This window comes from Lissotriton vulgaris, chromosome 5 (genome assembly GCF_964263255.1).
Source record: "Lissotriton vulgaris chromosome 5, aLisVul1.2, whole genome shotgun sequence".
Classification (NCBI taxonomy): Eukaryota; Metazoa; Chordata; class Amphibia; order Caudata; family Salamandridae; genus Lissotriton; species Lissotriton vulgaris.
The window spans coordinates 995964466-995992175 of record NC_141693.1 but is presented as its reverse complement, the minus strand read 5'-3'; the positions used below and the strand labels follow the sequence as shown (position 1 = coordinate 995992175).

The following is a 27710-nucleotide window of genomic DNA, read 5'->3' as shown; positions in this document are numbered from 1 at the left end:
CGACTGTGACAGGCGGGATTAATTGCCTCCCCAGAATGTCCTCGATGTAGCCGGGAGGAGGGCACATTTATGAATACTGACTGGCAGTGTCTATCCCTGGACTGATTTTGGAGGGGGTTGTTTTCCTGCCTGTCTGAGGTTCTGGGGTGGGAACTCCCGCGTACGCCACAGTTCGCCCTGCTCCATGTCATGGAGGTGTCAGGCCGTTAGTAGCATAAGATGTGAAAGGCCACTAACCTCAAATGTCGGCCAGCAGAGACGATGTCGTGAAGAAAGCCCCCTTCCTCCCCAGGGAACAACCCCACCCAGAGGAACTCAAATACCACTGTGTAAGGAAGCACCCAAGGGAAAAAAGGGAAGTGGAGAAAACAACAAATACTGTGGCTTTGATATAGCGTCTGGTAAAGCAGTCAAGACCCCTCATGGGAGAGTTGTAGAGGAAAGAAACAACAAGGACATACATGTGAGGCGGAAGGACGGTAACAACATCAGTCATACAATGATCTTTCCTTTTGTAATATATGCCCAAAAGACCCCTCCTTACTGTAACAAACCACAATGGCTCCAAAGAACAGGGAATCCCTGGTATTTAAAAATAGTACCGGGTAACTGGCGGTAATCAGGAAAAGAAGCGTCCAACTTAAATGTCAGTAGGAGAAAGGAAAGGCTTGTTGTAGTCAAAGCGCCTTCAATGTAGATAGAATCAAGAAAAAGCAGGTGAGGGGGAAATGTCACAGTGAAGACAGACCTGCACTTCTTACGGTATCCGTACTCGCTGTTACGTCACTGTGAGCATGGAAGCCCCAGGGAATCCTTAAGCCGGTAGTCCCCTTCAAGTCCGAGAGGTAGGAAAGTGAAACAATAATGAAATTGTGGGAGGAGCGGGTATAGCCACCGCAACCCCGCAAGATCCTAAATACCTGAAAGGGCTTCTGCGCCCTTGAAGTCTCAGTGAAACAAAAGACCGATGTCCGTGGAACATGCGTGTCCTGAATTTCAGCAATAACAGGCTCTGCAGCTTTAGTCGATTTCCAGCGCTCAAACTCCTGCGGGGCACACCATCCGCTGAGCGCTGCATACATGGAGGTATATCAGGAAGTTTGTCAAGCCCCGTTTGTAAGGAAAGGTGGGGCTTTATAGTTGACGAATGAACCGGCGGCTCCTGCTGTGATGCGCGGGTCGCTTTCCCTTGGCGTTCTGGGCCTTGTGGTTTTTTGTTATCTGCACTCCGTTCTGTGGTGCCCTGTTCTCCCTGGGCCTCCTTGCGTCTGCACTACAAGGGGAGGAGTGAGAAGACAACCCCCGCTCCCCTCTTTTACTCAGAATCGTGACAGGATGGTATATGGGGCAATGTTTATAAAAGACATCTTATGCAATTGGGCCTCACATTGGCAAAATGTGATATAGCCAAGGCGTGGAAGGATCCACGGGCCCCCTCGGTGGCAGCATGGAAAAATGGCCTGGACTTTTGCATGGGGTTGGAAAAGCCAATCTTTGTAGCTAGGGGAGGCCCACTTAAGCATTACAAAATATAGAAACGATGGTCAAACTATCGGGGTCTGTGGCTGGGGCCTCCCACTGTTGTAGAAGATCTTCCAGTGGAGTAATTGCTGGGTCCATTGGGCTTGTCCTGGTGCAGGGTGGGGGGGATCTGGGGTGTGTGTGTACCTATGCTAACACTCTTCTGTTCTATACATAATGATCGTGGACTGGACTTTGTGGACGTTGTGCGACTCTGCGGGGGAAGGAGGAGGGGAGCTGGGGGGTTCTAGTACTCTTATAGATACATTTCGTCATGTATTTTAGTTGTTACTCTAAAAAGGCTGATTGCTTCCTTGCTAATGTAAAGTTTGATACTGCAGTTGTCTCTGGGGTGCAGAGCCCTGCAACATATGTGCAATTTGACAATGAAATAAGTTTTTAAAAAAAAGAATACTGGTTAGCATTTGGTACAGGAAAAGAGTTCCTCTACATCCCAGCTCACAGTACTGCTGCAAACGTAGTAGTCGATGTATGTGAATCTCTTCCCTTTTTCCATGCGTTTACCGGTTGCGACGCCAAGTAGGCATTTCATGGGATATGGAAAAAGCAGCTTATGACACCTTGATGACACCATCATCTGCTACTCCCGCATTAAAATTTCTGTCAGCTCGACCAAGTTCTGTTGATTCTGTTCACTTCGGAAATCGAGAGATTCATTGTACTAATTTATAGACGCACTTGTCCATTGAATGAAAAACTGTGCCCACCAATTCATGTTTGCAAGGTGCAACAGAACAACTGAAACATCCCACCGACACAAGATGCTGTTCCTCAAAATGTTAAACAATCTGAGTACCATTGGGGCTGTGTTTGGGGTCAAACTTTATTGCCCATGCAACAATTGCCAAATTTAAATGACTGAGCCTGGAAGCAAATTGATTGAGTAATAGTACCACATTGGACAACTATTCCAAAGGCATTGATGGCATGCAAAGAACTTATTTGTTGTGAGTGCAAAAAGCCGACATCAATGCAAATGCTCAAAGGCGAGTCTCCCATGCACTGATCTTTGCTCTTGCATTGGAAGCTGTTATTATGATAAGACAGTTTACAAACTCAAATCATCATTGTTTCATATTATAGAAATGTTACCATGGTTTAATATAGTAATGTATTGTTTAATTACAATGGAAACATTATCCATATGTTCATAGTATGTGTTGTAAGGATACAAATGATGCCAATCTTAAGTTTACTTTCGCAACTGTTTGTAACTTATTTCTGGCATCCTTATTGGTAGCCATTTTGGTTTTATATTTATGACGTCACAGTCTAGATCCTACATGGGCAGGCACATGACGTGCACTTATGTGCACACATTACCTTTGTGACAAATTTGACACAAATTGGAAGAATTAGAATGATTTTTTTTATATTGGTTGACACTCTTGGATTTTGAATAGACTACATAACGTCAATCAATCAATCAGTGACACTTATAAAGCGCGCTACATACCCGTGGGGTCTCAAGGCGCTGGGGGGGGGGGGGGGGGGGGGAGCCGCTACTGCTCGAACAGCCAGGTCTTCAGCTTCTTCCTGAAGGAGAGGTGGTCTTGGGTCAGGCGCAGGTCGGTCGGGAGGGAGTTCCAGGTCTTGGCGGCCAGGTGGGAGAAGGACCTTCCTCCTGTAGTCGCTCTTCGGATGCGGGGGACGGCGGCGAGGGCGTGGTTGGCTGATCGGAGGTGGCGTTTGGGAGCGTAGAAGTTGACTCGGCTGTTGAGGTAGCTCGGGCCTTGGTCGTGTAGGGCTTTGTGTGCGTGGGTGAGGAGGCGGAAGGTGATTCTTTTGTTGACGGGGAGCCAGTGAAGGTCTCGCAGATGTCCGGAGATGTGGCTGGTTCGTGGGATGTCGAGGATGAGTCTGGCTGAGGCGTTCTGGATCCGCTGGAGTCTCTTCTGGAGCTTGGCGGTGGTCCCGGCGTAGAGGGCGTTGCCGTAGTCCAGTCGGCTGGTGACGAGGGCCTGGGTGACGGTCTTCCTGGTCTCGGTGGGGATCCACCAGAAGATCTTCCGTAGCATGCGTAGGATGTTGAAGCATGCCGAGGAGACGTTGTTGACTTGCCTGGTCATGGAGAGGGAGGAGTCCAGGATGAAGCCCAGGTTGCGTGCATGGTCTGTCGGTTTGGGTGCGGTGCCCAGGGCGGGAGGCCACCAGGAGTCGTCCCAGGCGGAGGGAGAGGAGCCCAGGATGAGGACCTCCGTCTTGTCCGAGTTCAGTTTCAGGCGGCTGGTCGTCATCCACTCGGCTCGTCATAGGCAATATCCACTTGGGGTCTTGCTTTTATGTGATTACTATTACAAAGACATATGTATGTACCAACTTTCAGCTTTCTATCACAAAGTGAACTATTTTTCAGTTTTACAGCTATACTTATTCCACTCTTCATAATTCTTGTGGTGGACTCTGGGGGACGCAAGGAATGGATGGTGCATGGACACTGCAATGTTTCTTCACTACCATTCATAATATTCCTCAGTGGTAAAGGGGACAGCTGCAAATTCACTATCCTGCAGACTAGTATCCCACTTCAGCCAGGACATTTGTCTGCTGAGAACTGGTGCTGAAAAAATAAAATGTTGCCTCTTTCAATTCCGAAGAATTCGTACAGCTTCACAAAGGGACAATTACTTTTCATTTCTCAGTTTCTCAGGTGAATTTTAAAGTATGCATATCTCTCATAATGTCCCGTAATTCATGCATGTAATAAATCATTAATTTTTAAAATGCTGTACTTTATGGGTTCATTATACAATGTTACTCTATCAAGATCATAGGTTATTAAAAAGAATCCCTGAAAAAAATTATGCTTAATGTACATTATGGTTAGGATCTAAGAAAGTTGAAATTTGCTCGTTCTGGGTAACACAGCAATAAATCTTCCACTACTGCACATTACCCCACAGATGATATCATGTCAATAATATAACAAGTGACAGTGATGTCAAAGCTCATGCTTCATGCAAGCTACATTTAGCTCACTGATGTCATCATCAGTGAAGTCATTAGTGAAATCATTTGAGATGTAATCTGTGGTGTTATAATTTATACCTTTGATGGAGGGAGGCTATTGATGCACAGCTACCTGTAATTGGTGAATTTCCAGTGGCTTTTAAGTTGTTTATTAATATTTAAAATAGGTGTACACACACCTGGTATAACCCAATAACCACCTGCACATTGTATGAGTATCAAGTCCTGGCCAATGATCAGTCCTGTGAGACTTTAATGAGTATTAATTGTTATTGGGTTCCACATGGTTTTTTATCACAGATACGCTCAAGGATACATATTATGGTTATATGTTATGATTCTTTTAAAATCCACATCCAACTCTATTGCGAAAAATGGGTTTTGTTGTCACTTTAAGGATAAACAAAACAGCTGCAATGAAATTGATTAATAAACAAAATATTCAAAAGACTTGCCCCGTTATAATGGTGTTTCAGAATTTTCTTGCATGAAAAGACGGAGCTGGTATCAATTCTTCAACCCCTCCCACTTGTGTCCAGCTTAGCTGTCTTAACAGGAAAAGGGCCTAAATGATTTTCAAAGTTGGGCTTTCACCCGCATACTTTAGCTAAGCAACTGATGTGTTTGTTCTGTTTGGAGAGGGTCATTCCCTGTCTCTGCCCTCAACAAGTTATGGCGTTCCCATTAAACAGATAATGCCTGGCTGGCACTGAGATGCCCACCAACGACCATCACTTAGTATGTTTACAGTTGTGCTTGTTTGAATCTAGTCTCCCAGGAGACCGAAGATTTTCTTCTCTAACTAATACTTGTCAGTAACCAGCTTAAATACATCTTTCTGATTATTTTGAAAAGGGCAAGCCTCATAATGAATGTCAAATACAAAGATGAATATATTAATCTTGTTGCACATTTACTTAGTTCTAAAAGGCATTATGAACAAGTTAATGCAAATAATACATATATATATGACTAACTGGTGAATCCAGCTATCATAAAGCAAATTTGATATTTTATTCAATACTAAGTGCAGCATGCATTCATAGATCAGAAATGTCTTGTCAAATAAATGACATATATATTTAATGCAGTAGTGGGTACCTAAGCCGAAAATACAAGGATCACATCAGTATCTCTATGGGAATACTGCACTTGGTAGTTCTGTATGGTGTAGTGTGTTTGCACCTGGGATTACCTGGTGTGATAATCTCAGATTTGGAAAAACCATCAATCATTAATCAATCAGGTAATTTTAAGCACGCTACTCATTCGTGAGGGTCTCAAGTTGCTGGGGGTGGTGCAGTTCCGGGCTATTCGAAAAGCCAGGTCTTGAGGCTCTTCCTGAAGGTGTGCAGAGTGTGGGAGCATCTGATGTTGACTGCGAGCTCGTTCCAGGCCTGGGCAGCGATGTAGGAGAAACCTCTTCCACCTGATCTGGTTCTGCGGATGCGTGGGGTTTCTGCTAGGGAGAGGTCGGGTGAGCGGAGGTTTCTTTTGGGTGCGTGGAAGAGGACGCTTTAGTTGAGGTATTTGGGTCCGAGATTGTGGAGGGATTTGTAGGCATGGGTGAGTAGCTTGAAAGATACTCTCTTCCCGACGGGAAGCCAGTGAAGGTCTTGCAGGTGTTGGGTCATGTGCTCATGTCGTGGGGTGCCGAAGACGAGTCTGGCTGCGCTGTTCTGGATGGTCTGGAGTTTGTGTATTAGGGATTTGTTGATTCCAGCGTAGAGGGCATTTCCATAGTCAAGTCTGGTGGTTATGAGTGTGTGGGTAATGGTCTTTCTGGCTTTGGGTGGGTTCCATTTGAAAGTCTTGCCCAGGATGCGGAGGGAGTTGAAGCAGGTGGAGGCGACTGGATTGATCTGGCGAGTCATGGTGTGGGATAAGCCGAGGATGATGCTGAGGTTCCGGGTCAGTGGGGGTAGGTTGGTTTCCAAGGGTGGGGGGCCACCAGGTGCTGTCCTAAGCGGTGGGGGAGTGCCCAATTATGAGGACCTCAGTCTTCTCCAAGTTGAGCTTTAGGCAGATGTTGCTCATCCATGCAGCAAGATCTTTCATTCCTTCCTGGAAGTTGAGACTGGTGTCTTTGGGGTTCTAAATGAGTGAGAGGATGAGCTGTGTGTCGTCGGCGTAAGATACTATGCAGAGTCCATGCTGTCTGATGATGGCGGCGGGGGGCCATGTCGATGTTGAAGAGCGTGGGGCTGAGCAATGAAGCATGCCCAGCTTAACCTGGATTAGGCTAGTAACAGTTGCATAGTGGGGAATGAATGTGTACAGAGGCATAGCTTGGCCCCTGTAGGACCATCATCGAAAGAGAACATGTTCCCCAAGCACTACTTTGCCCTTCTACGACAGCAACCTACAATAATCTCCCACTGCCATTTATCACCTGCTCAGAGCAGTGGAAAAAACATGTTATTCTGCAAGGAAAAGGTAATCTCATGCAGAAAACACCTGGTATTCCAGTGTCAGCATGTTAATCCAAATTCCAAATGGAATAACTTTTAATGCGCATTATGTAGGTCAGGCATACAAATATGGCTTTCGGGGTGTGAATGCACTAAATATTCGGTAATTCTTATTGAGACCCATTGTACTCTTCTCCTAATTTAGAATACAAAGATGTAAATAGGTTGTACAAGAGCATTGCTATGTGCAATCTCTGAATCTTCACAGTTAACTGCCCATCTGGGAATTATTCCCTTCCTTTCCAAACAGGTTACAGCCGTAGAAATATCTTTCTATTTGAAGAAACACATATGCCAGGGTCAATAAAAGCATCTAAACTGGATAGGGTACATTTGAAAGGGGGGAGCACTTTCAGTGACTGCGACCTTGTTACAGCATGAGTATTCATTCGCATCATTGTAATGCGGTTGCCAGATCAAACCAGAAACACAAAGACCAGCAACTGTGAAGGAAACCTCACAGAGACAAGCAAAGGAGGTCAACAACGTTCATAAATTTAAACAGTGGAACCTTGCTTTGAGGACCAGATACCTTGTCCTGAGACAGCCCACACGTCTTCACCAAAGTGTCAAATTAGAATCTGTCATCACTACAAGTAAAAGAGGAGACAGATGCCATGCCCATGAAAAATTCAACAGATATCCATAAAATAAAAACCCTTTAAAGCTATGGGGAGTGTGAAGTCAGGGCTTGATATTTCCTGGAGCTGGGATCTCAATATTTGAGTAAGTGATGAATTTCCTGCTTCAAATATAGGTGAACACACTATGGGTAAGGCTACCATAGTTAAACATATTAAGATCAAGGCCACCGTAGTCCTCTGCTCCTTGAGTCAGTTTTACGACTTCTAAACAAGGAAAGAATGATGCTGAAACAAGGCAGTTCGATCCAGATGAAGGAACATCTGACCCAAGCCAAAGCGGTTGCAAACTATAAAAACACTGGGTTGTGACTAGGTAGCGCTTCATGTTCGACAAGGATCAATGAGCACGAAAAGGAAAGCACGTCTGCTGGAGCTTGACCTCAATAGAGCCAGTGAAGTAGCCCAATTAGAAAATCATCCAGGCAAGAAAATATCTTTTGAATCCGTGGCACTGGAGTCACTAAACCCAGGGTGTTGATCCTTTGGTGAAAACATATAATGCATGTAACAAGAAAAAGGGAAACAAAATCGACAGGAAATTCTGTTACCTCATAACGAAAAAAAGAAACTTTTGACAGCCTGGAAAGATTGTGGTGTATATAATCATATTCTAATCCAAATTTGAAAGCTCCCAGGAGCGAATCTGTGGTATGAACAGCTCCAGGGTAAGCATCCTTAATACTATTGGTAATGTAAAATCAATCTATTTTCCATTTTGCATATATGGCCATCCAATACTCACCTGTCTGCTTATGCATTATAAGGAGGAGGTTGTAACATCCCATTTCCTTAGCTATCTGGAGGTGTGAGGAGAGAAGTCTGAATATTGATTCCTTGAGCCATAAGAAGAAAACACCAAAAAAAGCCTGGCCTGAGTTGATATAATGCATTTAGGGATTGGCACCCAATTGCTGGAGACAAACTGGAGTGTTCTCCAAGTATTTAAATATTAGACATAACTAAGAGAGGGGAAATGCAACTACATTTCATTTAGCAAATGCAGTTACCTGTCCCTCATACAAACTTGCCTCAATTAGAATAACTAGAACCGAGGAAGACCAACAAATTGGCGATATGTATTTACTTAGTAAACAGTTTCTATAGTAATAAAATAATTTTAATGAACATATTCGGTAATCAAACTTGCCCTCCTCCTTTAATTCTTTTCCTCATTGAGGTGACATTCACTTAAGTATATTGGTCTGCTTCCTTCACACAAACCGACAGGATGGGGACCCTTTTATTTAAAACTTGTTACTTGGTAATTAAAACAGAAAAAGGATACGATCTCAGTGTTATGTTCCTCGTGCTCTTCACCAAGAGAAAATCCTTCCAGTCCATTAATTTTTCTCTGTTATGGGAAATCAGATCTCTCTTAATTACTTACAACAGGAATAATATGATGCCACCTTACAGTGATGAATTACACATTCTGCCTTAGCAGATATACAATTTGTTTCTAACTCTACACATTTAGCTCACAATGCCTATGAATCCTACTTAAACACTCCGCTCACTCCCTATGTCTGCTATCCTTCAATTACATCCACTGTTGATCGTATGGGAAGAAATGAAAGAAGTACAAGAAAAAAGTTTGAAATAACATTAAATAAGAAGATGTGCATGATTTGAAGCTCTTGTCAGCACATATCGCTTAGAACCAAATGCTCTCCACATAAATACCATGCATCTACACACACTTACAACCACGCAGGCATGTTGAAAAATGAACAAAGTTGAGAGTTATGATGCTGAACAAGTGGCAACAGTATATTGTAACAAACGTTAAATAAAAAAGCAACAAATCACCATTAAAAACCCCCTTTGAAAAAGCAGCACACAGTGATTGAAATGAAATCAAAATGACCAAACTCGTGCTGGGACCAATTTAAAAAAAACTAGTCCTAGATATAGACATTACATGGAAAACAACAGCTCCAATTAAAACATGCCTTTTTGTTATTTCTCTCAGTTATTGAGGAGGTGTAACTTGGATGCCAATGAAGATAGCCCCCTCCCAACTTACTCTGTGGTTTTGTTTTTATTAACATGGAGACTGAGCATGTGGAGGCAGAACATGCGAACACTGGTGGAGCCTTGGCCCAGGAGATAAAAGGGTTGAGTAATTTTTGTTAATTTTCATATATTTGAGGCAGCTTTACCTTGTTACGCAACACTCGGAGGAGGGTACCAACAATGGCTGTCATTGTGTCGCTCTTTATGTGGATGTAACGCTGTACTGAAAGCACGCAACAGGGCAATATTTAAAAAAAATCTTGAAGCATATTATGCAGAAATTGATTTTAAATGTTCTGGCCTGGATCGGGTGTTTACTTTCTGTTAAAATGATAAAGTAATTTAATGAGTATCTTTTTGCTACTCACCCCTGAGCGGTCATAAAAAATGTTGTTACCCACATGAGTGGATGACAGTTTATTATTCCTGGCTCTATTCATAAAAAACTGAAATAAACGGATATTAGTGTTATGATGTTCCGTAAGTACAGTAGCCTTAGTTTTCCAAGAGGTGGGAAGCAGAATTGTATTGATATCATCCTGTTGTTTTGTAGAGGTGAATCTTAGCTCATACAGAGCAGTTCTGGAGTCTTCAGTTCTCAGGCAGTTTCTTTTCCAAGTACAACTTTGACTAAGGGCTTTATCTGACACTATGACAATGAACAGTTCTCTTTCTTAGAAGCAAGACAAGACACCTTCAGCTTTCCCTCAACCCATATCTTCTTCTAAATAAACAAGCACCTCTGGTCTCCCTAATAAATGGCCACCGTTTTCCAGTTAAGGCTTCATCTTTCATCGCAATAGAGGTCCACTTAAGGGGAATGAGGGCTTTGCACCCTTATGAGATGAAGACCAACAAGAGACTTCAAGGTTGGATGATACATGGCCGTTTATGGAAAATAGGGTGGCTGAAGTGAAGCAAAGAGTGAGTAGCGTAGAAGATGCTACTAGGAAGATCAACTTTTTTCAAGAATAAATAGTAAAATGATGAGGGGGGTGATCCCATTTAATTTTTCAAACCCTTTATTCCCACAAATCTGGAGTCAACAACATTAACTATGCAGAAAACACACACATAGAGTAACATAAGAAAACGTAACGCATCATCCACCAAACCTAGGGGTGTTTTAATTATTAATCTCTGCCTAATAAAAGTCGTCAATATAGAAAAGTTAAAAAAGTAATTATCCTGATCCGGCAACAAGTTATTCTTCAGACAAATATGTTTCTAATGTCACTGCAGACAAAAGAATATAATTTCTTAAACCTGGACAAGCAAATCTTTAGGTGCAAGATTTGGCTTGGTCCATCTTGCTATTTCTAAGTGGCATACAAGTTTAAGGCAATTACTTAGTATTATCCAGTCCAGCTTATTAATTTAGAGCAGATTGTACAGATGGAGAAATGGAAATATCCAAATCACTGAAATGTATTTTTATCTTTTAATTTGTTCTGCTTAACATCTTTTTGATTGTTATTACTTTAAATGATGACCCACCTTCTTTGTTTTTTATAACTTCTAATTGTATGTATTTTTACCATGTTTCATATATCACTACAGGTTAATATACAGCAGTGTTTTGTTGTTGCATTCCTCATCTCGTCTTGAAATCTCTCAGTCTACCTAGCAGGAGATGCGTTATCTGTGTTTTGTGCCCTCTAATTCACAATCATTTACTCATTAAATATGTTTTTGAGTCTACTAATTTTTGGCTTGTACTGTTACTTTTTAGTTTTTTACTGATTTCATTTATCATTAACTTCTTTTTCTTTTCATTCTCCTCTATCTCACAATGTGATGTATACTGTATGATGGTCTCCATTTCCTTTTCTAGGACTTTTCAGTGCTTATATCTATTTTGTTTATTAATAGTGTACCATGTATGGACTTGTGCGTATGTATATTTATATATACTCTCGTAATTCAAAGTGGTTTAATGAAATGTTAAAGGGCTGAGTAATCCTATAAAAAGATGAAGAGTACTTTCTTATCTATCTATACTTAAGGCTGACTGTTCCTTGTTGCAAGAGACACATTTATCTGACAGTGAAGCCATTATCGGACAGTAAAGCCTTAAAACTTAAAATATATTTGGCTGGTAAAATATGTGTTTCCCCTTCTTTAAAGAAATTGATGATGATTGTAATTGTTCAATCATCATTGAATACATTATTATTAAAACCTCAATCACTATGTTTATTGTTGTTGTTCCTACTGAAGCTGGTCATACATTTTGGGATTTCACTGAAAAGAAGTATTTAGACTTTGCCTTTTTGGTAGGTATTGAAATTAGATTGTAATCAAATTTCTAGACAGGATTTAAAAAATAGGGATGTATCCCCAGAAGAATGCAAAAGTAATTCTGTTTAGCTATTAGTCAAAAATATCTGCCAATTCATGTGGATGATGGAATCCAAATTTGAGAAATATAATTTCTTTTCTCTGGTACATAACTCCCAAATTTAGGATAGATAATAGATTTTGTAAGCAAACATCTCAAATGTTATTGAGCTTAGAGAACGGAGCATTATTTTAAAAAAATATTTTTTTATTTACTTTTGATAGTTTGAATGTACTTTTATTTATTTATAAAGTTTTATATAGCGCGAATATGATCCCGAAGGATATCAGAGCGCTTTACAATTTGAGGAAGAGGAAGGTAATAGTTACAGTACAATCAGAAGGAATACCAACCCAAACAAATCACATATGAATATCAAATAAAAGGTTACAATTGAAAGGGATATATAGATAACCTTTGTTTCTAGTCTCGTGCCACATAACAGATGCGCTAAATCTAGTACATAAATACATGAAATAGAGTTTTCATGTACCCATGAGCAGTCTGAATTACAAACAATGAAATCATGATTACCCCAAACAAAGCGATTGTCTGGAATTAGCAATCGGTGTATGACAAATAATATCGCAACAATTCCTCTGAAGAGAGCATGAGATTAAGCTACAGTGTTACATATATAAATATGTTGAGGGTCACATCATGTCTGAACTGGGGTGGCGGAGTGAGCTAAAGAACGGTGATGGATTAAACCCAGATCAGTTGACTGGGGGTGAGTGTTTCTATTGTCAACGCTCCGTCCACCACCCCCTTTGGTTTTTCTTTAAGGGTCAGAGACATCCACATTTATCCACAATAGGTCAGGCATCACAAGTTTCAAGCCTCTTTCCCTGATCTTTCCAGTATCAAGTCTAGTCCCTCCTCCTCCGCACCCAGTTACAACCATAATATTTTATCCATGGAGCACATATCTTCCGGGATTTTCGGGCACAACCCCTTGCTTTGTATGTCACTTTCTCTGCAACCATATACAGATCTAAACAGGTTCTCCATTCCATGAGATTGGGGAGTTGGCAGGTACACCAATATCGAACTATGTCCATCTTGGCTACCACCAGTCCCAAGTTAACCAACATGAGTTCATGATGTGGGAGGTCCACATCTGTGGGGATTCCCAGTAAGAGGTACCTAGGTTCCAACTCAAGCTGGGCTCCCAGTATATTGCTTAGTTCCTTCACTATCTTACTTCATTATATTTGAATCCTGCTGCATTCCTAGAGGGTGTGTATAAATGTACCACATTCTGTGTGGAATCTGAGGCAATCCGGGTTTTCTGCCATCCCCATAGTGTGCAGTATTGCTCTAGCAAAGTAAGTCCTGTGTAGGACTTTATATTGGAATAGCCGCAGTCTTAATTTAATCGCCACTTCATGTGGGTGCATAATGGCGGCCTCCCAATCAATGGCCTCCAGTGGGCCAGTAGTGAGTTCCCATTTAGCTCTAAGGGGGTTCGTTTGTCAGGCATATTGTTAATTAGTGTTTATGTCACTGAGATTTGGGATCTCTTCCTGCCGGAGCCTGCCTTCTAATGGGCATACTCCGGAAGCGGCTCCGCATCTAGTCCCTCAGCTTGCCAGGCTTGTTGCAGTTGACGGTAGGCGTAGGATAGATTATTGTGAAGTTGTTAAGTGGCTTGAAGCAAGGTAAACGGGGCCAATGCGCCTTTCTCTAAGACATCTCCTATTTTGGAGATCCCTATTAGATCCCACTGTTTAAAGCCTCTCAGTTTTCCAAATTCTGCTTGTCTGGTTCCCTCCCATTATGGGGTTTCCCTTTAAGGTTTTTTATCTCATTTCATTTGCTTTTCTGCACTTTTCCTCGCCTCCAGTACTCTTTGGGTAGTTGGTAGGAGCCAGCTACTGCCTTTACCTTCATACAGATAGTGCAAGTGATTGCGGTCTCTGAATTGCAACCTTTCCAACATGTAGGTGGGGTGGTCTCTCGAAGCGTGGTTCCATTCAATAATTATAATGAGTTGGGCCACTCTGCAGTAGGCCCTGATATCCGGTAACGACAAACCCCCGTTGTATGGGTTTCGCTGTAGCGTTTTTAGCGCTATACGTGGCTGGGCCCCACCCCATAGAAGCAAGCGAAGCTCGCTATTGAGGGTTGTGATCACAGTCTCTGGTATTTTGCAATAAGTGTTTTGCAAGATATACAGCAGCTGGAGGAGTGTGATCATCTTGTACATAGCAGCCCATCCCATGATCATCAGAGGGAGTTTCCTCCACCTCTTAACATATTCTTGAAAATGTAAAAGGATTTGCCTGATATTGTGATCTAAGTTGGTTGCTATTTCAGTAGTGGTGTAAAGTGTGAGGTATGTAAACCCTTCGAGGGAGAATCATAAGCAGCTCGGGTAGGTGTGAGGCTCCACCCCCCCACCGGGTATAAGGTAGATTTATTCCAATAATCTTATATCTCGCATGGCAGACATATTCCTCAAAGATTTGCAACATTTTGGGAATGTCTCTGCTGGGTCTGTAACATATAATAAAATATCATCAGCATATAGCGATATGCGTTCAGCCTTTAACTATCAGGACTCGTCTATGTAACCACCCAACCTATTTCGGGTATGAAATACACAGGCCAGAGGCTCCAATATGAGGGCAAATAGTAGGGGAGACAGGAGACAACCCGGCCTAGTGCCTTGTTGAATTCGCCAACTCGTCGATACCGCCACATTGACCCAGACTTTAGCCTCGGGGGCATTATAAGTGCCAACCATTCCCTAAATATTGGACCAAATCCTAATTTTTTTCAGGGTTTATCTCATAAAGGGCCAATGAATGTTATCGAACGCCTTCTCTGCGCCAAGTGAAAGGAGCAGGTGGGGGACTATCTCGGCCCTGAACCGTGTCCATCCAATTAGCCAGTCCCCGTAATTTAAAGCGTGTGGCTCGTTTTGGCATAAAACCGGATTAGTCTCTATGTATGAGTGGGGCAATAACTGTCAAGAGGCGTTTCTCAAGAATAGTGGCCAAAATTAGCATTTTGATATTGAGCAGTGATATGGGTCGATAGGACCCACATTCTTCCAGAGGCTTCCCTATTTTATGAATTACCACTACAGTGGCCATTTGGAGATCTTTTGGGATAATCCCTTGCTCTTTTGGCGTTCGGAACATATGTAGTAAGTGTGGGGCCAGCAGGCCACTATTTAATTAAAAAAATACTCCAGGGAGTCTATTTGGGACCGGGGTTTTCCCGAATTTTTGGCGGCTAATAGCCTCTGTCATTTCTTCAAGAGTTAGGTCCTCCTCTAGCCTACCCTTCTCCTCTTAGTAGAGTGAGGGCAGCTCGATTGTGTCTAAATATTGGGTGATTTGCGCCTCACTTGTCTGTGGTTTAGTTGCATATAGGCCTGCGTAGTATGGGGCAAAGGCCCCCGCTATTTCTTTAGGTGTGGTGTGTGTGTTAACCTTGAATGGACATTAGCCATCTTGACTCCATTTCCTTTCTGCCCTGCCACGCTAGCAGTTTCCCCGCCCTATCGCCTGAGTCGTAAAGCTGATGTTGGACTGCCAATTGTTGAGCCTGTATCTATAGAGTTGCTAGCATCTGGTATTCCCTTTTGGTTATTTCAAGTTGACGCAGTGACCACAGGTGTCCGAGAGGAGGGTGGGCACATGTGAATCTGCAGCACTACATGCCACGAATAGATGCTTGCATGGTAAGTGAGATATTACGTTCGAGGCATGTGTGGCTGTAGATACACATGCTCTGCATAGACTGTGAAGAAGTCCCTCTCCAAAAGTGGTGGTTATCCTGTGGATGTTGCAGTTGTTTGAATGAGTACGAAGCACTGACGGTCCTATATTGGCTTGTTGGCGTGCTACAGCATCCACACAATAATGTTTAGTATAAGTGTGTGGTATAGACCATGTAGATGTCTTGCAAATATCAGCTATTGGGATACTGCTCAGGAAAGGCCATGAAAGCCCCTACTTACAAGCCCCCACCAACCATATGGAAATGGTGTTCTACGGCCCATTTTACAGCCCTGCCATCTGGACGGTAGTACGCACGTCTAATGACTTGGACGCTGCTTACGAGACCATTCCCGTAGGGTTGGTTGGGGGCTCGACAAGAACAGATTAACGGTACAATTAAAAACAGAGACCCCCTTGATGGCGCAGAGAGAACGAGGACTACCCGCATACTATATGTAAGTGACCTAGCAACGAGTCGCATAGTCGCTAAACATGGGCAGGAGTGGCGCCCTCAAAAATTAACAATAATTTAACGGGACTCCACCAGGCAGTACGCCCGTAATAAAGCTGCCGCCCAAATCGCGCCAAAACCTTTTCAATGGGCAGTGACCAGGCGCAGGTTAGCGCTCCACAAACACCACACGGCTCGGGTAAACACAATGCCCATTAATTTAAATGTTGATTTTAAACGGAAATACAAACAGAGTGGAAGATAGCCCCACACTAGATTGCCAGGTTACATCATCTTATGACACTAGTTTGCCAGGTTACACTATCTTATGACGCTATGACATGGCGTACACCTGATCTGTGGACACACCCAGAGGGTAGTACTCAATATAACATGACACTTTATAACGAATGCATATCAACTTAAAATGACACGCGGACGCTAGAGAAACCTCTAGAAACCTTGTCAGTTACTGTTTGTATAATCCATGCAGACTGAGCATTAGTGAGAGATGATAGAATGCATTTCATTTTCTCTTTACATTGAATCCTTCCACACACAGCCATAACCTCATGGAAGCCTAAAATCTATTGTGCAGACCGCCGGGTACTGTTGATGCCTGGGTATCTGACTTAATAGGCGAGTCTTATGTTTCAAAACCACCACTGTTTGCTCTGCTTCAATATCCACAGGGGCATGCAGTACACAACTTGCTCACTGAGGATATTTTGTCATAATGTTTTTAAGCACTTTTATTCACTGAATACGCTAGCTGCGCAATTTAAGCGTGTTCTGGAAAAATTTACTATGTCACCACTACTATGGTCGGGAAACCTACACCTGTTTTTTATATGCCTTTTTATCTCATCATTACAGGTAAATCCAGCCCATCACAGGTACATGGACACAATAAGCACCTTCTTTTTGTGACATTCAGATTAGCGTATTGGATACTTTTGTAGATCCTTTAGTGTATACAGACTCAACATATAATAGTTTACGGTCCTGAAGAATCGCGAGTGAATTAACGTAAACGTGAGAAGTATGTCGACCATTATAAACACAAACTAACCAGCACTGAAGCAGGAACATTGCATTCCATCAAGTGCTGGTTATCACTTTTCAACTAAGGCAGGACACCCCCAGAATAAACTTTCTCATAGGCACTCCTAGCCTTATTTTAAACTCACTCTCACGTCTACACACATCTGGCCCCAAACCCGCACTTCACAAAACGGCTGTTGGATAAAAGATCTCCGATAAAGTGCCCCTCTTAGAGGTGAGCCCGTTGGGTATTGCACCGCCGACCCAATGAGGAGCAGCCCAGATGATGAAGCAGGACACCTGCAAGGGTGTGCGAGGGCATTACATCCAACAAAATGGATGCCTAACTGTGATCTCGCAGAGACTAGTGGCACCGTAATACTAGTGTGACTCGTACTTCTTTCTTCTGAGGAACGGCACAGAATCCTTTGTCTTGATGTTTTGAATCCTAGCCATATTTGGGTGTGCCAACCCCAATTGCGTGTTGAGGATGGCCTGGGATACAGTTGAATCTGTGAGGATTGAAGGCATGAATTCTGTATGTTGACAGTAAATCCCAGGTGATGTTGAAGTTGGAGAGTAGTTTGAGTGTGTTGTTGACACAGGAGCTAAGTACTGGCTTTGATGAGCCAGCCGTCTAGATTTTGGAAAACATGAATGTTCTGTTTGAGCAGATGTGCTGCTACTGCTGCTAGACATTTGGTGAACACCCTTGGTGCGGTAGTGACTCCGAAGGGAAGAACTTTGAACTGATAATACTTTCCAGCTATTACAAATCTGAGGTAGTTGCGATGAGCTGGGTGGATTGGAATGTGGAAGTAAGCATCCTTTAAGTCTAGTGCTGACATAAAGTCACCTTTCTGGAGCTTTGGGATTATGTCTTGACCATATGGAGGTGTTCTATAATATGTAATGATTCAAGGGCCTGAGATCTGATATAGTTCGTAGTGAGCTACCTTTTTAGGAATTAGAAAGTGCAGCGGGTAAACTCCTGTACCCTGATGTTGAAGAGGGATGGGTTATGTGGCTCCTTTGAGTAAAAGAGCTTCCACTTCCTGTTGGTGCAGATTTTGGTGTTCTATGAAAAGATTGTGTCTGGAAGCTGAAATGTTTGGAGGTGTGGTTATGAACTCCAGAAAATAACCATGTTGTATAATATCCAACACCGATTGATCTGACGTTATGGTTTTCCAGGTGAGGAAGAACTGTTGTACTTGTCCCCGACAGATGTTAAAGGGTCGGGGGGGAATAAGCAGAGAGTCACTGCTTGGAGATAGGGGAGGGCAGAACATGTTGAAGCACCCCTACCTCTACCTTTTGGAATATTTCCTCTGTAAGTATCCATGTAGTAGCCCTTTGCGGGGGACGTAGGTTGTTGCGAATAGGAGGAGGTAGAGGCATCAGAGGTGTTTTGGCACCCTGTTTGTAGAAGGAATGCCGAAAGGAGCCACGCAAAGCAGGGATTTGTAGCAACCCCATTTGTTTATCTACTTTGGTGTCCTTTTTCATTTTTTCTAATGCTTGGTCCACCTGGAGCCCAAATAGATGCTCTTTATCAAAAAGTAAATCAAATAATGTTTGTTGCACTTCTGGCTAGAAACCAGATATACGTAGCCAAGCATGTCTATGCCACAAATCACTTGTGTTGTCTCCCCTCGCCACTGTGTCCGCTGAGTCTAGGGCACATTTAATAGGATTATCAGAGATCAACTTTACCTCATTCACAATTTCATGACCTCTTTTCTTATATTCCTCTGGGAAATGTTGGAAGAATTCCTCCATTTCATCCCAATGTGCTCTGTCATATCTTGCTAACAGGGCTTGGGTGTTAGTGATCCGCCAATGATTGGAGGATGGAGCTGCAACCCACTTCCCTGAAGCATCAATAATTTGGATTCCTTATCAGGTGGTGGAGTATATGATGAGGATTGAGAATCAGCTCTTTTATGGGCATTATATACAACTAATGAATCTGAGGAGAGATGACCTTTGACATTAATAGGGTCTGAGGGTGCAGGGTTAAACTTTTTGTTGACCCTGGGTGTTATTATGCAGGTGCGCTCTGGGCCCTTGAAAATGTCACCAAAAAGTTTAAGCATACCTTTAAGCATAGGCAGGTATTGACATGCTCTTTGTGTATTGGACAAGGTTTCAAAAAGGAAATCATCCTCAATAGGGAACCTGGTGATAAGCTGCTGCCCTAGTGATGAGGTCTCATCAGAGGTGATGGTCTGGCCATGTACAGATCTGGACCAGTATCGCCCAGGGGAGGAACATAATAATTATCCCAGAGATATGTGGGCTGTGAATATGAATCCTCTCCTCCCACTATCATCAGTAGGAGACTGTGGAGACCCTTGTGGTGTGAAGTCTTCTGGTTCACCCAGTGAATCATGTGGTGAAGGGGGTGGTGGAGAAGAGGGTGGTGGATGTGGTGGAGACGGATGAAGAGGAGGATGTGAAGGGCTGGTTGAAATGTCCTTTTTAGCAGGCACTGGTACATCTATGGCCTCCGCAAACGAAAGCTGGACACCGAGTGCACAAGCCAATATGGCCAGCTCGAGGCTATATATTTAGTTTTTTCTTCTTCGGATTGAGCCACTCCTGCATGATCTGTAGAATGGCTTCTGGACGCAACTTTGATGTAGAAGTCGGACATTTTCAGTGCCGAAGCAGTTTTCTTTTTCGGATCTAAAGAGGTCGGAGCCGAAGGTAGAGGAAGCAGTTTGTTCGGTGCTGATGAGGCAGATGGTCATATGATTTGTCTAGGCTTTCAGAGCCAAGCCAGAGGGCTGGGCGTCCGTCGTAAGTTCTCTGATCTTCCAGAAGCAGGAATGGAAAACATGACTGAAACATTACAGACGAGGATGGAAATGAACAGCGAATCAAAAGGAACCGGTCTTGAACGGGAGCACCACAAAACATGTCCGAACCCGGAGGTGGAAAGTAAACAATCTTACTTTGGAGTTGATGCTCATGCACAATATCACCAAGAGGAGGAGTCACTTTGTCTCGTGACTCGAAAGACTAATTCAAGAAAAACAACGTGCACACATCTGGACCCAACACTAGATGGCAGAAGTATGCAGAGCTTGTGTATCTACTACCACACATGACTCAAACTGAGCTCTTAAGTTTATCGATCTGGTATAACAAATATATTAAAATAAACAAAAAATAATTGTTGGAGGGCTTGGTGAGATAAAGGTTTGTTTGGGTTAACCAGTTGTGGAAGGTTTATGATATTCTCTCCTTCTCTAACATTCACACTAGCTTTATTTTCTGAATTCATATGAGTAAAGTTATGAGTCCTTGTTAATTATAATAGAAGATTTTGAAGTTAAATCCAAATCCAAAAACTGAATTACGTTAGGGAAATTATCTAATTGTGTATTGGTCTATTGATATGTAGAAAAGGATATGGTTGAATTCACAAGTCTTATCATGCAGCTAATACTACTCACACCTTGCTTTATCATGTATAAAATATTATTAATAACTTCTGTTTCTCTAAGAAAGACTCTAAGAATACAACTAATAGTTGATGGTCTTGTAACTGTGTATATATTGACTTTACATATATATTAATTACATGTCCAAATATTTATCACTTCTGGCAACAGGTTTGGTAATCAAATCAATATTATATTTCAAGTAGATATTCCTCTTGAATTTATAAATTAATTTCTGGGTAGCTAAACCAAAGATTGCAACACTTATTCAAATGATAACAAATTAATTGATCTGTTGTCTTTCAACAGATAAATGTTACTTGGAAAAATGTCACTTGCTCTAAAAAGAAAATTCTAATGGACTTCAACAACAAATTTGCCTAATAATTTATTCCCTCTTTCTGCATGTAAAGAAGCAAACTAAAATGAAGTTTCTAAGCCTCTGTAATATAGCATTTTCTCAAGGAAACCACTTCCCTTAAGCAAATGACATCTCTCCCCATGTTGGGAGTGGATAAATGTTCAATGTCTTGTTACCAGATTTTGGTTGTAAAACATTGATATATATTTTTTGAAAACATGTTTTTAACCATCTATTATTAGATTTTCATTATAATAGATATAACCATAAAGCACACAGAGCTTCAAAACAATTACACAAATGCAGATGGCATAGATATATTAAAAATTGCATTTCACACAGAGGTGGACAATGTAGTTCATGTTGTTAAACAGTAATAATATCACACATGTTCAATGCAGTATTTTAACACAAGATGGTTCAAGTGGTCTGTCATCTGGAGTACAAATTATAATACATGCTAGCATTTTCCAAAAGACTAAATCTTCCTGTAGCTTTTCATCAGTTCTAATCTGTGTAATTTGTATCTCTTCTGCTAATGTCTATTCAGTGTTGGGACAAGAGTATAGGCTAATCAGGCAATATCCAATGGGATGATCTAATAGGGTAGTGTGTGGGCTTTTATTCTGGCTGTTTGTGGCCTGTTTATTAGTCTGCTTGGCCAGTTTTTACTGTTGAATTATCTGATATTAAAACAAACATTTCCTGCAATAAGCACTAATGCATGCAGTCTCCCACATCTTGAAAACACTTCTACATCGTCTCTATTATTTGCAAGTACAAAACTGCCCTAATTTGCTAACATGGGCCACATTTTTAGGAATGTATTCAGTAATGGTGCCCACTTTTATGTTGGTGCCGGGGCCTATTTCCTGTTCCAGTCCCAGTTCGACCCCATTCAGTAATATCTCAAATTAAATTCCATATTTGTCAGAGCCCCTGGTTCCCTGCCAGTTAATCGCAATGCATCTCTTCATCAACATTAGGGTGAACTGTACAAATGTCCTTTTTACTTTATATTTCTTTTTCATTGCATATATTCCCAACAAGCATGTCTGAGGGGGGGAGTGGTATTAGGATCTACACATGCTTTCTATAACTATTCACCTCTGCTTTCCAATAATCACTATGGGGCCGTCCCATACCAGGTGAAAATATGTGGCTTCCAGTTCGCCATACCTATGAGCTGGCAGTCTGGGGTTAAGTCTGTGTAGCATTGCAGGGGTCATATATATCCTATGGAGGTCATTCAAATTCAGCAGTCCGAATCTGCACAAATCAAGATTTCTTTATCAATACAAGTGTATTTTTCCATTGATTATCTGTATACTCCAATTTGCAATGTGTTTCCCTTCAGGGTGTCCTATATGTTGACCGACAGTCAGGGGGCAGTGAGTATATCAAATGGATTGGCCTGAAGAAAAGCCCTGCAGCAATCTGAAACCACATTCTGGCTGTAACGAATGAGGACAACTCGTCTGTCACCCATAGGCCATCTATCATAACACACCCACCTGATTTCCACCCAGATATACCCAGGTTACATTCTAAGGGAGAAATGTTTGCTGGATGAGGTCAATTACATGTATATTGCATTTGTTTGCCCAATACCAACCTATGAAATATCTCCTACTAAGCAGGGGGTATTAGAGAATGGTTTTGCATTCTATAACAAGTGTTTTGGCAGCTATTCTCCTTCCAAACCCCCAAACCTAGATCTTTATTGGCACTAATGTCTGGGTCCAACCAGTCAACTGGTAGAAGACTTCCATTTATTGGACATGTAGCCCCCCTACTCATAAGTGCATGTGGTGTATCCATTTCAACTCTAATTCTTCTCTTGCCCCATATTAATATATTTAACAGCAATCGCAGTTGCTTGATATGTTTTTGTGCTATGAAGTATAGGTTGCATTGAAACACGTATCAAACGCCTGAGCAACACTATCATTCTTGCTGTTGCTAATCTTCCAGACACAGTTGCGGAAGTGATACACAGAAGTCCAGAGTGCATTTATAGATAACAAATAAACTGGAGGGTCGGTCTCAGTATATCGGATACTTCGGCTAGTGCTTATACGAGTGGTTTTCATTTGTTAACAACACTGAACCATGATAGATCCAAAACTTGTCCAGGATCTCCAGCAGGAGTGGCGTGGACTTTTATTAACCAGAACTAGAAGTCATCCTCATATAAAGAGATCAAATAGTTGGTCCCTCCCATCTCTATCACCCAATTAACAAATTGCTTTGTTGAAAGGACGCCACAACATGTTCCTTCTAAGTAGTGATTTGTAATGCACTTCTGAATTCATTTTGTGATTATGTAAGCTGTTAGTGTATTGTATAATGGGTTTAAAACATTCCAAAAACACATTTAGCAGCCGCAAATCCTGTGATTTAGCGAATTGCAGGGGTTGCAACTGGAAAATAGCTTTGCACCTCTGGTCTTAACACCTTCAGCGCGGCGCAGATTCCTGCGCTGTGCTGAACGTTCTAATGAGCCAACGGGCTCATGACGGAACGGTTCCGTCATGAGCACAGGACAGCCGACGCTCATGACGGAACCGTTCCGTCAATAGCATCGAAGGGGTTAAATCATAAAAGTTAACAAGAAAGTGATGTTTTTATTAACATTACAGGACTTTCACTACATTAGATTACATTGATCACGTTATGGGCAGAACATATCCGGTATTTTGATGGATCACCCTACAGCCAACCGATGCAAACATAACATTTTATTGACCAACACAATAGTCCATTAAACCTATGACCAGAGTATGTACTGTTTCCTTCCGCCAAGCCTCCATAACAGGGGTAGAGGAACTATTGCTTTGGGAGATGTGGATGAAGAATCATTCCCCCCCTTGTTTACCAGTTACTCTTTCTAGCTCGTACTTACTGTAAAAGTTTCATGGCTCGGTCCTGGAGGTTCTGAGATAACTGTGATCGGAGCCCAATGGGGAAAAGTAGAAAGCACCGACGATACACAGAGCACAGCTGAGTTTTAACTGAGCCGCAAGCCTGAAGGACACTAAGTGGAGAGAAAATGTGAATATTAAGGATCCATTCAGTAGGTGACACTAACAAACAAGATGCCAGACTTCTTTCTAAGCCATGTCCCCTCTACTTCATTATCAGGAAAAACGAAGATTGACTAACAATGTGAATTGCAAACTCTAGGTATATGTATTTATTTATAAAGTTTTATATAGCGCGAACATGATCTCGAAGGATATCAGAGCGCTTTACAATTTGAGGGAGAGGAAGGTAATAGTTGCCGTACAATCAGAAGGAATACCAACCCAAACATATCACATATGCATATCAAATAAAAGGTTACAATCGAAAGGGATATATGGATAACCTTTGTTTCTAGTCTCGTGCCACATAACAGAAGCGCTAAGTCTAGTACATAAATACATGAAAAAGAGTTTTCATGTACCCATGAGCAGTCTGAATTATTACTACAAGCTGTGCTATACAAGCTTCAAAATGCAAAGTTGTCACAGATCTACTATTTGTGTTGATGAAACAAAAAGCTAAAGAAATGACTGCAATTTCTCTTTTTGCCCGCTCAAACATTGCTAAATAACTATTCATGCTGAATGTAATCAATGCTCAACTTCTGTAACATTCAATATGCGAGCGTGGACACAGGATGGACGTCTTATCAAAGGGCTCAATCAAACAATGGTTTACAGCAAATGATGGAATGGGGTGAGGGAAATTATTTTGTAATGTAGAAAATGCGAGCTTAGATGATGTTGACAGCCAAAAACATACAGATCTCAAACTGTGCAGTCAGCTACACACCGTTGCTCGTGTTTACGATAATTTACATAATAGCGGTTTCCATTATTGCCATCTTTATGAGGTCATAAATTTAGATCCATTAAATTGCGTAATAGTAACATCTTTTATTTACCGAGGTTGTGAATGGCAGATGTTGCCTATAAACCAATATATAACAAATAATTATTTTAATTACGATTCATTTAGGGATCGTCACTACTTGGCTAACATTTTAATACACTTTTTATATTGATCACTCATACTTACTCTGCAGTGGTTCCATGTTCACTTCTGGAGAAAGCTTTCATTTTAAAATCATGCCAGGCGCTTTGTAACTAAACAAAAAGACCAACATAACATTTCAAATTCTAAAACGCCATATGTTTTTGGGTAGGAAATCAAAATGTATTAAAGATATTGGATATAAAAATCGATTTTTATAAAACACATGAAATCACTCACAGACACACACATATATAAAAGTATTTATTTAGATTGAATAAAAAAAAAGACAGGAACTTATTCTTTTTAACTGAAGAGAAGATGCCATATGTCATACAAAAAATAGAGATTTCCCTAAAAATCTTTTGGTTGAAGGTATGTTATGGTGAGCAGTGCAACCATAACTCTTCACTTAACATATGATATCACAGATGACATTACAAGTGTCACTTGCAAGTTAAATGAAGTTGAGGATCTGAGTAATCTGATTGTCTGCCCTGAGATGGAAAATGTTGTTGAAGCCTCAACAGTGCACTGTGCATAGCCTTTGGCCATGTACAGCAGGCTTGTGGCACAGGGTACGATCCCCAGCCATATCCTGCAACCCTGTGCCTTTCTCAGTGCTTAATTTGCTAAAGAAAGAGTGTCTGAAGCTCTGCTCAGAAGCCAACGGCCGGTACCATTAAACGGCGGTGTGCCAAATACCAAGGCTGGTACTCTTTAAACCACTACTACACACTCCCTGCCCATTTTCTCGCTCTTGCAGGTTCGTGCTTTTCTTCTTTTGTGACAGTTTCACCGTCTTTCTCCTCCTCAGTCTTCCTGATCTGTGTTTTTTTCCCTCTCTTGCACTTGGCAAATATCTGATGTGGGAAATATGTGCTGGTTCCCAAAAATAAGCTCCAGTGGCACCCACAGCCTACCACCGGCTGAAATTAAGCACTGCGCTTTACTCAAGATTCAACTACACATATAGCTTGGCCAAACACAATGGACTTGAGACGCAAGGGGATGTCTCCGGCCACACACTGTGCTGAGCCTCTGTAATTCCCAAATGGACAGTGAAGGATGTATGCTCTTCTCTAAGGATGGGCAAAAATCTGATCCGCCTGAAGAGTTTGCGGAACGTGGAGTTCCAGCAAAATGTTGCCAACCGCTGGGTGGCAGAGATTTTTCTTGCGGGACTCTCCAAAGTTAAGTTGGCAAGTGAATGTGAGAATTTGCGTTCCCTTGTGTGATTTACAGGTGCTAGAATGTCGTCCAGGCAAGATTTCGCTACGCTGGCAGTCGCTTCGGGTCACGACTGCTCGCGTTGAGAAAGCTGCCGCTCGATTAGAAAATCTACTCGAGCAGCAGAAAGAAGCAGAACCCTCTGGCACCCCATGTGGTGACATTCGCACAGATTTTACAGCACAGAATAAGCGAGCTCCAGGCGCTAAAAATCAGAGTGACATGCCAAATTCCACCCGCTTGTGGAATGCCACGGAGTCTTGTGGATTTTTTATGCATCTCCCTGGAATTCCATGGAGTGAAACTCCACACATTCCTCCCACCCCTACTCGTCATGTCGTGCATGCAGTTCCTGGGCCTGAAGAACCAGTTATGAAATGCTCTGTCCTCAGAGCATATTTGGGTTTGGTTTTGTTTGCATCCAACTGTTTTACAAATATTGGACATGGATATATATTGATAGTGATCTGTATGTTCTAAACGTGGGAGAAGGCCTTTTTAATGCACAGGTGTGATGCTATGAACATCATATCATGAAACAAATGTAAGAAGCTGTGGGCATTACATAGAAACAACTTTGTGCTTATCACCCCCAGTCTTCGCACATGTTGGTAAGACAGATCGGTATTATACAGAACAAGGGTTCAAACTTGTACTTATTCACCACCTTGAAATGGCCAATGCCCTACATCTGGTGCCCGTAAATATCAGTTGCACACCGAACAAGAAGATAGACTTGTCCATCAATAAGATCCTAATGGGGCAGCCAAAGAGAATTTCCGGCATGTTCATTATTGATTTGATGTTAATAACTGATGTTTTGATCATGGACTATAGCTCAAGAAAACCAACCCCAATGTCTTTGACTGCAGCCTGTCATATTTTGGTACCTGGAGAATGGGTTCTAGTGAAGAACCACATCTGGAAAGTTGTTTCTAGTTCTACTGGAAAGGTCATACTGGTAACTAACACTGCTCTGAAACTGTGAGAAACTGCCAGCTTAGGTACATGCTTCCTATACCAAGAATGTGAGAGCGCTGGTGGAGGGTGACAAAGTGGTAATTGCCAGAAACAGCAAGTCAGGTTGATGACCTAATCACAAGAACCATCAGAAATGTGGTGTTGTAACAAGTCAATGAAGAAAGCAATGAAGGGTCAAGGAAATATAATGGTTGTGATCCTCCTGGGTGCCCAATGTGTTACCTGCACAATCAGACTGATCCTGGCATTGCTGATTCAAATGAACTATGAAGTAGGAAAGGGTTAGTCTTTCACCCTAGTGATGTTTCAAATGATTAAAGAAAAGGATGAAATAGAAATGCATTTTCATCAACAAAAAAAGTACAGAGAAAACACATATGTCCAGCTGTCCAAACCTACTACTCGACTATGATGGTGTCCAGCTGTATGGTCCAGCCACATGCTAGTCTCCTT

The 27710-nt window shown here is 41.9% G+C and overlaps 1 protein-coding gene across 1 annotated transcript in view; it reads right to left on the bottom strand.

Annotated features, from left to right (window-relative positions):
- The window catches only part of HPS1 (HPS1 biogenesis of lysosomal organelles complex 3 subunit 1), a 434454-nt gene that overhangs the window by 28150 nt on the left and 378594 nt on the right, over positions 1-27710 (bottom strand). The window contains exons 14-16 of the mRNA XM_086922604.1: positions 25092-25159; positions 23932-24063; positions 8913-8978 (exon numbers count right to left, since the gene is read on the bottom strand). Coding sequence (XP_086778730.1) covers positions 8913-8978; positions 23932-24063; positions 25092-25159 — 266 coding nt within the window. The remainder of the gene's footprint in view (positions 1-8912; positions 8979-23931; positions 24064-25091; positions 25160-27710) is intronic.